The 17,498-nt window shown below is 35.4% G+C and overlaps 1 protein-coding gene across 11 annotated transcripts in view; it reads left to right on the forward strand.

Moving 5' to 3' along the window:
• The window catches only part of LOC105483054 (tetratricopeptide repeat, ankyrin repeat and coiled-coil containing 2), a 475,702-nt gene that overhangs the window by 77,238 nt on the left and 380,966 nt on the right, over nucleotides 1-17,498 (forward strand). For 2 of the 11 annotated variants that reach the window (XM_011743609.2, XM_011743610.2), the window contains exon 1: nucleotides 7,375-7,566. The exons of 4 other annotated variants lie outside the window; for them this stretch is intronic. In XM_011743609.2, coding sequence (XP_011741911.2) covers nucleotides 7,431-7,566 — 136 coding nt within the window. In that variant the 5' untranslated portion in view covers nucleotides 7,375-7,430. Of the gene's footprint in view, nucleotides 1-5,406; nucleotides 5,762-7,374; nucleotides 7,567-17,498 lie in introns of those variants that run through there. 5 more of the 11 variants (XM_024793185.2, XM_011743608.3, XM_011743605.3 and 2 more) reach the window with 4 other exon arrangements.

The raw sequence follows: 17,498 nt of genomic DNA on the forward strand, positions 1-17,498 counted from the left end.
AGATGAAACAGCTTTGTATAGGAAGAAGATGCCATCTAGGACTTCATCGCTAGAGAGGTCAGTGCCTGGGTTCCAAACTTTGAAGAATAGGCTGACTCTTGTTAGGGGTTAATGCAGCTGCTGACTTTAAATTGAAGCCAGTGCTCATTTACCATTTCCAGACTTCTAGGGTCCTAAAGAATGATGCTAAATCTACTCTACCTGTGCTCTATAAATGGAACAATAAAGCCTGGATGACAGCATATCTGTTTTACAGCATGGTTTACCAAATATTTTAGGCCCACCATTGAGATCTACTGCACAGAAACAAAGATAACATTCAAAATAATCCTGCCCATTGACAGTGCATCTGGTCACCCAAGTGCTCTGATGGAAACGTTCAAGGAGATTAATGTTATTCTCATGCCTGCAAACACAACATTCATTCTTCAGCCATGGATCAAGGAGTACATTTTGACTTTCAAGTCATATTATTTAAGAAATACATTTTGCAAGGGTATAGCTGCCATAGATAGTGATTCCTCTGATGGATCTAGGCAAAGTAAATTGAAATTCTGGAAAGGATTCACCATTCTAGATACCATTAAGGACATTTACGATTCATGGGAGGAGGTCAAAACGTCAGCATTAACAGAAGTTTGGAAGAAGTTGATTCCAACCCTCGTGGACAGCTTTGAAGACTTCATTGGAGGAAGTAACTGTCGATGTGTGGAAATAGTAAGAGAACTAGAATTCGAAATAAAGCCTGAAGATGCACTGAATTGCAGTAATCTCATGATAAAACTTGAATGGATGAGAAGTTACTTACAGATGTGCAGAGAAAGTGGTTTCTTGAGATGGAATCTATGCCTGGTAAAGATGCTGTGAACATTGTTGAAATGACAGCAAATAATTTAGAATATTTCGTAAACCTAGTTGATAAAACAGTGCCAGGGTTTGAAAGGATTGACTTCAATTTTGAAAGAAATTCTAAGTAAAATGCCATCAAATAGTATCATGTGCTACAGAGAAATCTTTCATGAAAGGAAGAGTTATCTGAGTTATTTGAGGTGGCAAACTTCATTTGTTGTCTTATTTTCAGAAATTGTCACAACCACGCCAGCCTTCAGAAACTACCACTCTAATCAGTCAGCATCTGTCAACATAAAGACCCTCCACCAGCAAAAAGATCCCAACTTGCTGAAGGCTCAGATGATAACATTTTTTAGCAAGAAAGTATTTTTAAATAAAGTTATATATATTTCTTTTTAGATATAATGCTATTACAAACATAATACAAAGTTAGTGGACTATAGTATATCATAAACATAACTTTTGTCTGCACTGGGCAACCAAGAAATTTGTGTGACTTGCATTATTGCGATCTTCATTTTCTTGCAGTGGTCTGGAATGGAACCAGCAAAATCTCTGAGGTATGCCTGTATATGACCTTGGAAGACTGGCTTCTTTCACTTGGCATAATGCCTTTGAGATTCATCTGAATTGTTGTGTCAGAAAGTACTAGTGAGTGTTCCTTTTTATTGCTGAGTGGTGTGCCATTGTATGGATGTATTGTTTGCTTATCTGTTCACCCACTGAAGACCATTCAGATTATTTCCAATTTTAGGTGATTATGAATAGAGCCACTACAGACATTCATGTATCGGTTTTTATGTGAACATAAGTTTTCATATCTGTAGGGCTGATGCCTAGGAAGTAGGATTGTTGGATCTTATGCTAGGTGTATGTTTAACTACATAAGGAACTTCCAAGCAGTTTTCCAGAGTAGCTGTGTACCCTTTTCATTCCCACCAGCAACATATAAGAGTTCCAACTGCTCCACCCCCTTGGTAGCACTTGGTATTGTCAATTGTAAAAAATTTTAGCTATTCTATGTGTAGTGGTGTTTCATTGTAGTTTTAATTGGCATTTCTCTGATGGCTAATGAACATCTTTTCATGTGCTTGTCTTCCATGTATCCTCTATGGTGAAGTGTCATCAGATCTTTTGCCCATGTTTTATTTGGTTGTTTGTTTTCTCATTGGTGAAATTTAAGAGTTCATTGTGTATTCTATATACAAATCTTCTGTTGGATATGTGTTTTGCTTGCTTTGTTTATTCTCTTAACAGTGTTTGATAAAGTTCATTTATCTTTTTTTAATGGTTCATGTTTTTACTATCATATTTAAAAACTCTTTGGCTAATCACAGGTCATAAAGATTTCTCCTGTGTTTCTTCTAAAAGTTTTATATGTAGATGTATGATTTTTTTTTTATATATAAAGTGTGAGGCTAAGGTTGATATGTTTGTTTGGTTTTTCGTATGGTTATGTAATTGTTCTAACACCATTGTTGAAAAGACTACACTTTATCCTTTGAGTAGCTTTTGCACTGTTGTTAAAAATCAATTGGCCATATTTATTTGGGTCTATTTGTGCACTCTCTGTTCTGTTGACTGATCTCTTTGTATCCTTTTGCCAGTACTGCACTGTCTTGATTACTGTAGCTTTATAGTAAGTCTTAAAATAGGGTAGTATAATTCTTCCAACTTTGTTCTTTTTCAAAATTGTCATAGCTATTTTAGATCCTTTGCTTTTCCATATAAATTTTAGAATCATCTTGTCTATCTATAAAAAGATCCTTCTGGGATTTTGGGTGGAATTACATTAAATCTATAGATCAACTGGGATAGAACATTTTTTCCATGTGGGGTCTTCTTTTAGTACATGAACACGTTACGTCTTTCCATTTGTTTAGTTCTTCCTTGATATTTTTCATCAGCATTTGGTAGTTTCCAGCATATAGATCTCGTACATGTTTCATTAGACTTACACATAAAATACATAAGTATTTTTTTTGAGCTAGTGGTATAGTAGTCGCCTCTTGTCCACAGAGGATACACACCACAGCCCCCAGTGGATTCCTAAAACTGCGGATAGCCCCAAACCCTATATATACTTATGTCTTTTCTTACATATACATATGTACCTCTGATAAAGTTTAATTTATAAATTACGCATAGTAAGATATTCACAATAACAATAGTCAAATAGAACAATTATTATATCTATATATTATAACAAATATGAATGTGATCTTTTCTCGCAGAATATCTTATTGTACTTTATTCATCCTTCTTCTTGTGATCTGTTGATCTGATAACCAAGATCACTAATGAGCATATCCAAACGACTAACAGGCAGGTAGGGTATACAGCATGGATATGCCGGAAGTTACTAATGGCAGGTATGGTATACAGCAGTGGATATGCTGGAAGGGATGATTTACATCCTGGGCAGGATGACGTGAGATTCACACCACTCAGTATGGGGTGTAATTTAAGACATGAATTGGTAATTTCTTGGATTTTCCATTTAATATTTTCAGACTGCAGTTGACTGTAGGTAGCTGAAACCATGGAAAGAGAAATCACAGATAAGGGGGTGGGTGAACTCTTGTTTTTAAAATTTTGGTTTCTTATTGTACATTGGTAATATTTAAAACACACACACACACACACACACACACACACACACACACACACACACGTATATAGACTGGGCGTGGTGGCTCATGCTTGTAATCTCAGCACTGTAGGAGGCTGAGGCAGGCGGATCACCTGAGGTCAAGACCAGTCTGGCCAACATGGTAAAACTCTGTCTCTACGAAAAATACAAAAATTAGCCAGGCATCTGGCAGGCACCTGTAATCCCAGCTACTCGGGACTGAGTTCAAGACCAGTCTGGCCAACATGGTAAACCTCTATGTCTACGAAAAATACGAAAATTAGCCAGGCAAGCCGGTGGGCACCTGTAATCCCAGCTACTCGGGAGGCTGAGGCAGGAGAATTGCTTGAACCGGGAGGCGGAGGTTGCAGTGAGCTGAGATTGCACCACTGTGCTCCAGCTGTGTGACAGACCGAGACTCCATCTCAAAAAATAAAATAAAACATAGGTATATGATTTTTTTTTTTTACTTTGTATCGTATAACTTTGCTAAACTAACTTATTACTTCTAATAGATGTTTTTTGTTTTTGTTTTTTAGTAGGTTCCTTTGAATCTTTTAAGTGGACAATAATGTCTGTTGATAATAGCGAGAGTTTTATTTGTTCCTTTCCAGTATGTATGCTCTTTATTCTTTTTCTCATGTTATGGCACTGGCTAGCACTTCTAGTACAATGATGGCTAAGAGTGGTGGGAGTGGTGTTCTTGCCTTGTTTCCTGAGCGTTGGTGGGGGAAACGTTGTTTTTGACAAATAAATATGATGCTAGCTGTAGCTATTTTATGGATGTTCTTTATCAAGTTGAAGTAGTTCCCCTGTATTCCTACTTTCCTAGTTTTCTTCAGGTGCTAATTTTTTTAAAAAATACTTTTTCTCTGATCAAGTAATAAGATCATGTGATTTTTCTTCTTTGAACCATTAGTATGGTAGATTACACTGAATGATTTTCAAATACTAAACTAGTCTAGCATTTCCAGGATAAACCCCACCCACTCATAGTTTGTTGTTCTTTTTCTACATTACTGGATTTTATTTTCTAATATTTTGTTGAGGATCTTTGTTTCTATGTTCCTAAAGGGATTTTGGTGTGTAGTATTCTTTTTTGGTAATGTCTTTATCTGGTTTGACATTTGAGTAATCCTGTCTTCATAAAATGAGTTGGGAGTATTTTCTGCTCTTCTGTTTTCTGGAAGAAATTGTAGAATTTGTGTTATTTCTTTAAATGTTTGGTAGAATTCACCTGTTTAGTTATTTGGGCTTGGATATTTCTTTTTCATAAATTTTTTAAACTATAGACTTCAATAGTTATAGCAATATTCAGGTTACTGTTTAATCTTGAGTGAGTTTCAGTAGTTATTAAGTATTTACTAAAAAGGTGTATTTAAAAGACCAGGCTCTGCTATAGAATAGCTTTATGACCTTGGGAAAGGTACTTTAGCCTTAATCTCTCTGTCCTTAATTTGTTAATCTGAAAAATCAAAGTTTTAGAGTTGTCTTTTTCAAGGTTTCTTCCAGTTTTTTAATTCTGGTGGATAAGAGTGTATGTGTTTGAAGTTTATGTGAAAGGACTGTGAGCCTCTCTTTCTTGTTTTCTCTGTCATTTATTGAGTGAGCATTGATTTATTTAGATTCACTTTGCCTTTTTATCAGATAAGTTCCACATTTCCTCCTAATAAATGAATTATCTGTTGATGAAAGGTATGGGAGGAAAGCCTGTTTATGCATTTATACATGATTTACCTATGGTGTGTAAAAAATTACTTTCATAAGCTATTTAGGTGAGAAAATTAAGACATATCATGTGTTAGTCTTTAATGTTAAATTTTCTTGAAAAAATTATCAGTTTAGAATTTTAGAAATGTTAGGAATACATTTCTCTTTTGGTGATTGTTCTTCTGAATCTTCATGATTAATAAATTCATTTATTTTTGGCTACTTAATAGAGACAATGTCTATATAAGTATTTTTTGCAAAATCATCTGGCATACTGTTGTGCATTCTGTCCTTTTGTTGGATTAAAGCAAAGTGAAAGTAGCATACAGATTTACTGCTGAAAGAAACATTAAGTTGCAGGCTGCAGCTGGAGGATTTTACGTAGGCACCTGTGGGTTTGAGTGCGTTCAATATACAGACTGCAGTAGGAGGCTGGCACTGACTCTGCTGACTCCAGTACACTCCTTCACTGCTGTTCTGCCGATTTCTCCACTGTCCAGAAGACAAACAAAATGGTGCAGCATGTACAGGGCTTGGGAAAAAAATAACCGTCAATATGATCCAGAGGTGAGTTTGCTACAGTGAACAGGAGAGAAAATTGTTAACAAGATTAAAGGCTTGGATGTGGTTCAGTATGTCAGATCTGTCTTCAGCTGTTTTAATATTTGATTCTGGCCAGTAAGAATGAAACTGTTGTAGTTCTAAAATCTTCATGCCCTCTATATGAAGAGGTTCAGGTATATTGTATTTATAACATTACTAGATGCATGCATGGTAGTTTTAAACATTTATATTTATACTAAACGTGTAATGTGTGTGTCTATATAGATAGGTGTTTGTGAAGGTTATATCTATTAATACTGGATTTTTTAAAAGTAAGCACTTCTAGTCTTTATATTTTCTCTGTTGTACATTTGTCGCAGCTCCTGCCAGTGTCTCTTTCCCTATATTGTTCATTTTATAATAGCAGAAAACATTAGTAGCGCATTCTGTGGTGAGATATGGAAAATCAGTAGAATGAACCCTGGAGTTGGCACTTCATATTTTATTGATGACTGTAATGCAGTGTGAGTTCGCATTGCACATAGTCATGATTTAAATGATTACCTCTTCTATGAAAGCAAAATGTTTGTAAGAACAGCCATGTTGTAGACAGGGAGCATAAAATAAAGGAGAGGAAGTAGGACAAGTAACATTTCTCTGTCCTTGGTTTCTTGAACAATGTTCAGCATTGACTCAAGGCACTGTCATTTCAGAAGTACAGTATAGAAACAATTGAGCATCAAGCATAGATGAAACATGGAGGCTTAGTTTCCCACCCCCTCCCAAGAAGCACTTTACTTATGTACTCACATATTTTGGGTTTCTGTGGCTGTGTTACTGGGGAGCTGTCCAGTTGAGACAAGATGTTTACTTAAGCCACACCCAGCAGATTCAGCTTTTCATGTGTTGGGGGGCACTATTTTAATCCTGTGCTGATTTGTAACCATCATCTGTGGGATGCCTTTGAGTTGTAAAAAGAGAGAAACTACTAGATTCACAGATTTCAGCTTAATATGTTTTTGAATATCTGAGTTGCTGTATTAATAGCACAGAAGAGCAGTATTTAAGTTATGCAGCATTTATCTCTGGCAGAGAGAGAGAGAATATGTGTATGGTTCCACTACAAGTGTAATGCAAGTATTCTAATCATATAGCTAAAAATGCTGCTGGTATATTATTTTGGTTAGTGTTGTGGGTAGTAAATTGGAGTATGACATTCAGAGTTCAGATTTTCTTATTTGAGAAAATATTTGTCCAAACATTTTAAATACTTGACTTAATTTTTCTGTGCTTTTAAAAGATTTGCCAGGGATTCAGCCTGCGCTTAGAAATGTATAATGTTTTATTCCATGCTAAAGACATTTTGTATGTGATAAGAATTAACAACTGTATGGCTGGCTGTCTGCCACTGTGTTGGATTACCTTGCCTACCTTACTGTAGACAAAAATAATAAGGAGTAAACATTAATCCTAGTAGTCTCCATAGTACTCATATTGTATATTTTCAGAAACTCTTTTTATAGCCAAAGCAAATTCTGTGTTCTCCCCAAAAAGAAAAAAATATTAAAAACAAATCTTTCATTTGTACTATATTTCTTTGATTTTATCAAATAACTCAAAAGAATGAGATTTTTTTAATGTCAAGTTTAGTGACAATAACTAACTACAGATTGAAATATACTATATTATTGAAATGTTTCATGGATCTAAAATGTTATATAACCCTGATGGAATGTTGCAGATGAAACAAAGAAATCTGATTGGTTCCTCACAAGATACAGCAGCCTCGAAATCCATTCTAACCAGAGGCTTCTACAGCAGCCTGAGTGGTTAGTATCACATAAAAACAAAAATGCCTTGGAGAAGGGAAGGGGTTTGGAAGAGAAAATGAAGTCACTAAAGCACTTCAGTAATCTTAATCACTGAACATTTTTTTTCAGCCTCTTTTTTTATTTTTATTTTTTTGCTTTGCTTGGTGTTACTTAAAGGGAGTGTTATATTCTATCAAGTTAATGAACTTTCTAAGTAGTATTCTGTAATGAACTACAAGAGTCTCTCTAAAAAGAGTTTTATGTTAACTGATAGACTGGGTTAATGAATAACATAATTTCAGAACATTTATGAAATATGAATGAGTGGGACTTGTTGGGGGAAGGAGATGGATGAGATGGAAAAGAGCTCTGAAGAACAGGACACTCATACTAACTCTTTGGTCCCACCCTTTTCCATCATATTAAAATTGCATTAGATAATTTGTCATCTAAGACTTTAGTGATGCTTGGTGAGGGCACATTGTTATTGACGCTCAAACAGCAGGATACTGCAAGTCAGAACAGGTGGAGAATTGTTTGCTGTCTCCTAGCTATTAGAAATACCCTTGAGATGTGAGAATAATGTATGTTAGCTTTTACGTGTTTGTTACTCTTGGCTAGATAGTCTGCTGGAATATAGTTGCAAATTATAGTACCAAATATGCAACTTTTCTCTGCATTTACAGAAAATATTTAAAATATGCCTGTAGTTTATTCTACTAAAATTTGAAAATTCTTATATTTAAACCGTAATAGGTCAACTTCAATTATAGGATCTAAGGGAGGGAAAGTTATTGTGAGCAGGAGTGAGCATTTACATTAAGAGAATGAATAATATTGAAAGGAAGTAAAGAAGCATCATAAAATAAAGCATATTAAAGAAAATATATATAGATATATCTGATAAAAGTCCACTATATTTTATAGGTTCTGTTTCTGTGCTTATTTTCTAAATTATCCAATATGCTAATAGAGTCAGGCTGAAGGCAGCTGGCTGCAAGTGTTACAAGCTGAAAACAAAATGGCTGGCAAGGATTACTACTGTAAATTTGCAATAGAGAGCTGGATGCATTTAAGATATCTTTTGTTGAAAGAGTGTTAAAAAGTAAGATGATGAGGGAATGACTGTTGTATGAGCTGTTTTTGACAATAAACATTTTATTAAAAAATACTCGATTACAGCATGAAAACAAAAGGTTTTACACTACAAATACACTAATTCATTTTCAACTAAGCAATAAAAATCTCATTAGTATTTATTTAGCTATCATTGTCTTTATAATTTTAAGACCCAAGTAGTTTCTGAGGGTATTGTTTATGAATCTTTCAGATTCACAGTGTGGTTAAGGGTAGAAGAAATTAACAGTGAAGAATTTGTTACATTCTTGGAATGGGGAGGTGGAATTGAGAGATAAGTTTCTGGGAGTTTTATGTATTTTTTAATCTTCTAGACTAGCCTATATTAAGCATGGAAGACATAGAATAACTAGAAAACTTAGAGATAAAAATGAAAATGTAGTTTATAAAGTAACAACATCCATAGATCTGTATTTTATTTTATTTTTTTCTATTAAAGACCTGTTCATAAAACTATTTGTATTTTAGAAAAGACTTTTCTCTGTATAGCCATAACCTGTTTCCATTGATTTTTAGCAATTGTTGAAAGATTACATGGACATGAAAATTGTTGATAGGCTTGGTTAGATTGAGAAATAGCTTCGGGAATTAATTAGGTAGATTGAAGACAGCACATACATTCACATATCTATCTCTCACATTGTAAAGGCTATGTACTTCAAGAGGGCAAAAATGTAAATTTGTTATTGCCAGTTCTCTAGCACATAGTACAATGCCTCATCACTTAATGGGTTCCCAGTAATTGATGTACAAATAACAATCACAAACGTGTGTGTTTAGTATTCACACACATACACATATATAAACCCATACATAATTATAAACCCATATATACACATATATAAAGCCGTACATAATTATGCTGATTTAATTTCCACAACCTTGTGAAATAAATTCTATTATTTTACTCATTTAACGATGAAAAAACTGAGGCAGAGAGCAAGAAGTTAAGTGACTTGACCAAAGTCACACAGTAAATGGTGGAGTCGGGACTTGTACTAGTGTACTTTGAACTCTTTCATCATCTTTTCCTCTAGTAATTGAAGATTAAGCTGTATTAGTATTCAACAGTATCTTTAGCCCTCAGAAGCATACATTATATATATGTTCTGGCAGAAACTGCAAAGCAGAGAAAACCTTTCTGCTACATCTTTCAAAATTGCTTTAACTGATGTTTTGTTTTCAAAAATCCCTTTTCAATCATTCAGCTGTAGCTGATGGCCATTATCATCATCAACTAATGCAGATGTACAGTTCTAAAAGCAATTTTATATACCCATAGTAAAAGTATATATAGGAAGCAGTTGGAAAAATATATTAAGTTTTCTCTCCCCCAAATGGCTGCCAACATCTATCAGTCATCAAGTCCAGATGATAAAACTTTCGTGTATTTCTGACCTTTGTCTTCTCTTTACTTCTTCATTCTCATTTCTTCAGAATCTCATGTCACTTAAATTATTGTGTCTCCAATCTCAGTACCCTTTAGTTCATTCTCTATTTTGCTGTAAGAATGAATTTTCTTAAATGTTCATCTGATTTTTCTAATAAGTACCTTCCATTAGTTTTCCAAATAAAACATGGCTTGGTTTCTTACTAGTTCCCTTTGCTTTAACTATATCCCAACACAGATGCACACAGACATAGATAGTATATAGACCAGACAGATTTAGAATTTGGTTTAAAAAGATTAATGTTTGAATCTCCTTTATCAGAGATGAAAATTCCCAGTATAAATGTATCCATGAAGGATTTTTAGTTTAGTATTGTGTGTTTTAAAATATAATAGATGGTATCATTTCCTCTATATCATTCTGCAACTTGCTTTTCTGCTCTTGTTAGAAACCTAGTTTGTTTCTTTTATGTATTGTATAGTATTCTATTTTATGAACCCATTTCTTCCATCCATTTCCCTCCTAATATGAATTTGAGTTTTCTGGTTTTTTGTATTTGTGATCACAAATAATGTTCCAGTGAATATCCTTACCTGCACGTTAGTTTTTCTAGGAACTGTACCTAGAAATGGACTTGCAAATGTAGGTTATTTGCATTATTACTTTTACTACATGATTTCACTACTTTGTCACTTTCCCAATTTATATTCTTAGAAGTGTTTGAGAGGTTTTTTTTTTCCTCCTATCCAATAGTGATATGGTCAGATTTCTTCCTTTTTCTCAGTGTGGTAGGAGAAAGGTAATGTTCTAGTGATTTAATTTGTTTCCTTAATTTCTAGTGAGGTTGAACATCTTTTCATATGTTTTATAGGCCTTTAGAGTTCCTCATTTGTTAATAACCTCTTTATATCCTTTATACATCTTTCTGTTGGATTGTCTTTTTCTTACTGATTTATAGGGGTTCTTTATGGATTCTGGACAGGTTCAGCAACTGTAGCCCATAGGTCAAATCCAGCCTGCCCCCTGTTTTTGTGTGGCCTGTGAGCTAAGGATGGTTTTTCCATTTATTTTCCAATCATTCTGAAAAAAATTAAAGGAGAATAAAATGTTACAACCTATGAACATTACAGAAAATTCAAATCTCAGTGTCCTTGAATAGTTTTAGTGGGATACAGATGCACTTATTTATTTACATATTGTCTGTGCCTGCTTTTGCACCACAATGGCAGAGTTGAGTAGTCATGACAGAGAGCATATGGTCTGCAAAGCCTAAAATATTTACTCTCTTTATAGAAAAAGTTTGCAGACCCTTATTTTAGATTGATCCTTAGCCTGTGATATTTATAACAGATACCTTCTGTCAGTCTGTACTCTGTCTTAAAACGTGGCCTTTGGTTTTAGGACTGAAACTCCAAACTTCTGTTAAATAGAAGTTTAAAATTTTAATTTATTCAAATCTATCATTCTTTGTTATACTACATGTTATTTCAGGAATCTTTCTTTACTCAGAGACCACAAATACATTCTTCTGTATTTTCTTGAAATAGCTTTGAAGTTTTGTTTTTTCACTTCCATATTTTTAATACATTTGGGTTTTTTTTCCTTTTTTTTTTTTTATTGTTTTGGTAAGAGGATTATGGTATGAGAAAAGGGTCTAATTTTTTTTTCTCATGTGGAGAAAGCCAGTTTTCCCCACCATATTTGTTGTTGAATACCCTTTTCTTTCTCCAGTGATTTATCATCCCAGCTTTCTCATGTACTAAGAATCTCTTATATTTGCATATGAGTCTTTTCTGGGTTCTTTTATTCAGTTCTTTCCATATTCTTTTTATTTAAAAAATTATTTTTAGAAAGTAGAGATGGGAGTCTCACTATATTGCCTAAGCTGGTCTCGAACTCCTGGGCTCAAGTAATTTTCCCATATTAGCCTTCCAAGTAGCTGGGACTATAGGCACACACGATCATGCCTGGCTTCTCTCTTTATTCTTTGATTAAATATTTCTGCATTCTGTTTGGTCGTAATAATTCCCATTATCCAACTACTTAATCATTGTATTCACTTTTCCTAGTTCCTTGGGAGAAAAATACAAAATGTAACACTCAAGAACTTTTCTAATGATAAGTTTAGGGAAAGGAATATTGTTTTTAAATTTTGCATATTGCATGTACAAAGGTAACACTGTTATCTTTAATAAATTCTTTTTTTTTTTTTTTGAGACAGAGTCACGCTCTGTTGCCCAGGCTGGAGTGCAGTGGTGTGATTTTGGCTCACTGCAACCTCCACCTCCTGGGTTTAAGCGATTCTCCTGCCTCAGCCTTCTAAGTAGCTGGGACTACAAGTGTGTGCCACCACACCCAACTCTTTTTTTTTTTTTTTTTGAGATGGAGTTTCACTCTTGTTGCCCAGGCTGCTGGAGTGCAGTGGCACCATCTCAGCTCATTGCATCCTCCATCTTTTGGATTCAAGTGATTCTTCTGTTGCAGCCTCCTGAGTAGCTAAGATTATAGGCGCTCACCACAACACTTGGCTAATTTTTGTATAGACAGAGTTTCATCGTGTTGGCCAGGCTGGTCTCGAACTCCTGACCTCAGGTGATCCACCTGCCTTGGCCTCCCAAAGTGCTGAGAGCCACCATACTCGGCCTTTAATAAATTCTTTAACATATTTTGATCTCAAATTTCTAGTTTCATTGCCATTATTATTATAATCAAGTAATATAGTACAGATTAGGTACCCACAAGTGCATGGTATTATGCTAAGTACTTTAAAAAAATTTATATATAACCAGTAAAGATTTTAGGCATAATGGGATGAATAAAGTATAATTTATTTGAAAAAACAAATTTGAGGAATATTTGCATAATATATGATTATTTGGCTTTGTATTGCTTTGATTTTCCAGTGAGTGTCTATATATTTAAATTTATCAGTCAAAACAGAAAGGTCGTGTTTTTTTCTTGGAAGTGAAATGGAGGTGGGGAGATCTGATTTTTAGTCAATCAGTAGCTGTCATTCTAAATAGGGAGTAAGAGGTTTCTTGTGAACCATGTGACGTAAAATAAAAATAGCCTATTACTAATGTCTTTTGAAATTTTTACTTCCTCATATACGAAGGCAGGGATTTTAGGTGAAAACTGTTTTATCCTTCCTTACTCCTCAGGTATACAGTAGTTGTTTTTCAGGTGCCTGCTTTAGACATCTGAAGATAGAGATCAGAAACTGAAAGAAAGCCAATATTAGAAAAACAAAAGTAGATCCAATTAGAAATGAAGCTGGAAAAGTAGAACCTTACAGATCATGTTCAATTTTATATCTTCTGATGGGAGAACATTTAAGCATTCTAAGTATAAAGTGAGGTAACTGTTAGATTTGCATTTCTAAATGATTACTCAGCTATTTGTGGATATATGTTGAGAAGAGAATGGACATAGGAGTGGATGCAGGTTGGAGATGGAGACAAGTGGATGGATTCAAGAGACATTTAGGAGAGAAAATCAATATTTGATGATGAATTCATTGAGATGGGGAGCTCTGATGGAGAGGATGAGGTTTGAAGGGATGAAAGGAAGTTTAGAATTTCATATTTCAATATTTTGAGTTTGAAGTATATTTGAGACATCCAAGTGGATGTTTCAAAAAGGCAGTTGTTATATAGACAGACTTTTCCAATTTATATACAAATAAATGAATAGGGGCTTCCTAGTGAAATAATGAATTTAAAAGTATGTAGAGGAAGAAAAATATCTTTTCTTCGTTCATCACTAGGTTCATGACGGAGACCCCTAAAACAAAAGACAGATTTGTTAACAATGAATAAAGCATACAAATTTACTTAATGAATTTTACGTGGCACTGGAGCCTTCATAAGGAAATGAAGACCTGAAGAAATGGGTAAATCTGTGTATTTTTAATGTTAGATTTGACGAAGAAGTGGATAGCTGTGAAGAAGTGTGATTGGATTTTTAAAAAGTGTAATTTTATGGTAGTAAACTGGGGATGGGGTGTGGGGGAACTTAGCAAGACTTTTTATTAAGATTCTTTTCTGTATGCCTCTGTCTTCAGAGATAAAGATGTTTCTTTCCTCCAGGGATAGGCAGGACACCTCTTGAATGAGGGTCTTATGACCTGCTTTAGGAGAAGATTAAAAAATCCTTTCTAGGTTTTAGGAGTCTGCTTTAGGAAGAAGTGCAAGGGGAGGGTGAGAGTGATCTTTCTGCTTCTGTTCTGTTAAATGCCAGGGTGCCATATTTTGAGGTATCATGTCCTGAACTCCATCAAGTAAAACATAAATATTTGGGTTGAGAATTGAGAATTACTGCAGAACTCCAGTTTGAGAACACCTTATTTGGTTTTTGAAAAAACAAAAAGGGTTAGACAGTTTCACTTCTGACTGTTCATGTTTCCCTCTATCTAGCTCTAGACCTGGAATTAATGAAGTACTAAGTAGGGTGGTTATACATTTACGTCTTTAATCCATCTTGATTTGAGTTTTGTATATGGTATAAGGAAGGGGTCCAGTTTCAGTCTTCTTCGTATGGCTAGCCAATTATCCCAGTACCATTTATTGAATAGGGAGTCTTTTCACCATTGCTTGTTTTTGTAAGCTTTGTTGAAGATCAGATGGTTGTATGTGTGCAGCCTTATTTCTGGGCTCTATATTCTGCTCCATTGGAGCTGGAGGCCATTATCCTCAGCAAACTGATGCAGGAACAGAAAACCAAGTACTACATGTTCTCTCTTGTAAGTGGGAGCTAAGTGATGAGTACACATGGAGACAAAGAGAGAAACAACAGACAGACCCTGGGGCCTACTTGAGGGTGAAGGGTGGGAGGAGGGAGAGGATCAGAAAAAAATAACTATTGGTCCTGCATGATGAAATAATCTGTACAACAAACCCCTGTGATACAAGTTTATCTATGTAGCAAACCTGCACAGGTACATCTAAACCTAAAATAAAAGATAAGGAGAGTAAATCAGATTTTAAATTTAACCCTTAGTAAAATGGAATATTATTTCTCCTTCCCAACCCTCCATTTTCTATTCTCTTAATGGCATTATAATCAAGCAAGTGAAATTCCCAAATTCCCACAGAATTCTGAGGCATCCAGAATTCCCTTCTTTCCCTCATTTTACTCATGCAAATTAATTCAACAGCTATTTTTTGAATACCTTCTATGTGTCAGATACTATTCTAGCAATGGCTAATAAAGCATTGAACACAAAATTATTTGTCCTCATGGAATTTATATTCTAGTGGGGGAAGATGACAAGAATTAAGATGAATAGGTAAAATACAGAGTATGTTAGTGATAAGTACTAAGGAGAAAAATAAAGCAAGAAAGAATTAAAAAATGTATATCTGTGTGAATATGGTGGTGGTGGGGTACCATTTTAGAGTGATGAGGAAAGGCATGATTTGGGGAACAGTGACGTATCTACCCAAAGGAGAGGCAGGACAAGCCATGCTGACATCTGGGGGAGAAGTATTTCAGGCAGAGGCCTTGATATGAGTATATTCTTAGAGTGTTTAAAGTACAGTGAGGAGAGCCAGCATGCTTCAGAAAAGTCAGAGAGCAAGAGTGGTAGGAGATGAGGTCAGAGAGGTAATAGGGGCCAGATAATACAGGGCCTTGATCTAAAGACTTTGACTTTTACTTACAATGAGAAACCTTTGGAGGGTTTTGAGGAGAAGAGTTTCATGATCTATTTTGTGTTTAACAGAGCCATTCTGGTTGCAGTATTGAGAATAGATTGAAGCTGGGGTAGGACAGAAGCAGAGAAATTAGGTTAGTCATGAGGGTGGCTTGGACTCAGGGTGGTGGTAGCAGAGGGTGAGAAGTAGTTTGGGTGTATCATGAATAGCTGACAGGATTTATTGGATTGTATGGGCAACAGGAGAAAAAAGGAGTTAAGGATGACTCCACGGTTTTTGGCTTATACAACCAAAAGAAGGGAGTTGCTGTTTACAGAGATGAGGAAGACTGTGAGAGGAGTAGATTCCTGGAGGACTGTTAGGAGATGTTAAATTTTGAGATACCTGTGTGATATAAAAGTGGAAATGAGGCTGGGCACAGTGGCTCACACTTGTAAGCCTAGCACTTTGGAAGGCTGAGATGTGTGGACCACTTCAGCCCAGGAGTTCGAGACCAGCCTGTGCAACATAGCAAGACCCCCATCTTAAAGGGGTCTGAAGCATAACCCCCAGAATAAAAATTAGCCAGGCCTGGTGGTGTGTGCCTACTCAGGAGGCTGAAGTGGATAGATGTCTTGAGCCTGGAAAAGTGAGTCTTCAGTGAGCCACGATCATGCCCCAGCACTTCAGCCTGGGCAGCAGAGCAAGACCTTGTTTCAAAAAAAAAAAGAAAGAAAGAAAGAGGAAATGTAGGGTAGGCAACTCCATAAATACGAACTGCATAGATGAGGTCCAGGCTAGAGATACAAATTTGGGAACCATCAGCATGATGAAACATAAAGCTATGAGTCTATTTGAGATAACCAATGGAATCTATATAGCAAATAATACAGATTAAAAAGTGAGCCCCGGGCACTCTATCATGTAGAGATTGGGGAGATGAGAAAGAATAAACCAAGGAGACAGAAGGAGCCCTAGAGACAGGAGCAAAACCAGGAAAGTGTGACATCTTGGAAATCAAGTGATGAGAAAACTTCAAAAAAGAAAGATTAACTGCATCAAATGTTGACAAGTCAAAAAATAAAACTGAGACCTAACTGTTGGACTTAACAATGGACTTTTTAGGAAATTTTGGTAATTGTGGATTATCTGAAATAATAGGGACAAAAGCCTTATGGGAGTGGATTTAAGGAAGAAAGGAAAAATAAATTGATGGCAGCGATTAGAAATGACTCTTTCAAATGAGTACAGTCTTTGCAATTCTGTGTCCTAAATATTTCGCAAGCCTACCCTTTTCTTCATATTCTCAATGTTAGTGCATTTAGGCTTTCCTTTCCTCTGAGCTTATGGCAGTGATCTCTTTACTTTTAGGCCATGGCACACACCACTGACTTAAATATATACTTGCCAAGGTTGTCTTTTGAAAACACCAGTCAGATCATGCCCCTACCTTGCATAATGTCCTTCATTTTCTTCCCTACACATACAGCATAAAGTTCAAATTGATCATCATGGATAATGTTTATGCCTTTTGTGATTATGCTTTTTATGATTATGCCTCTGCCTACTTTTCTAGTTTCATATCCTGCTTCTTGCCCCTACTTTGTGTGTTCTAGTTACACTGAACTTTTTAGATTTCTCTAAGTGACTTTTTCTTTTTGTGTCTTTGCAAATAAAATCTGGTACTGTTCCTGAAAACCCTAACTCATACTTGAGAAGCTGTGGCTTCCCTGAGATATAGGTTAATGTGAAGAAGGCAGAGGCTGTTCTAGCTTTTAGTCTTAGGAAA

This window comes from Macaca nemestrina, chromosome 17, assembly GCF_043159975.1.
Source record: "Macaca nemestrina isolate mMacNem1 chromosome 17, mMacNem.hap1, whole genome shotgun sequence".
Taxonomy (NCBI): Eukaryota; Metazoa; Chordata; class Mammalia; order Primates; family Cercopithecidae; genus Macaca; species Macaca nemestrina.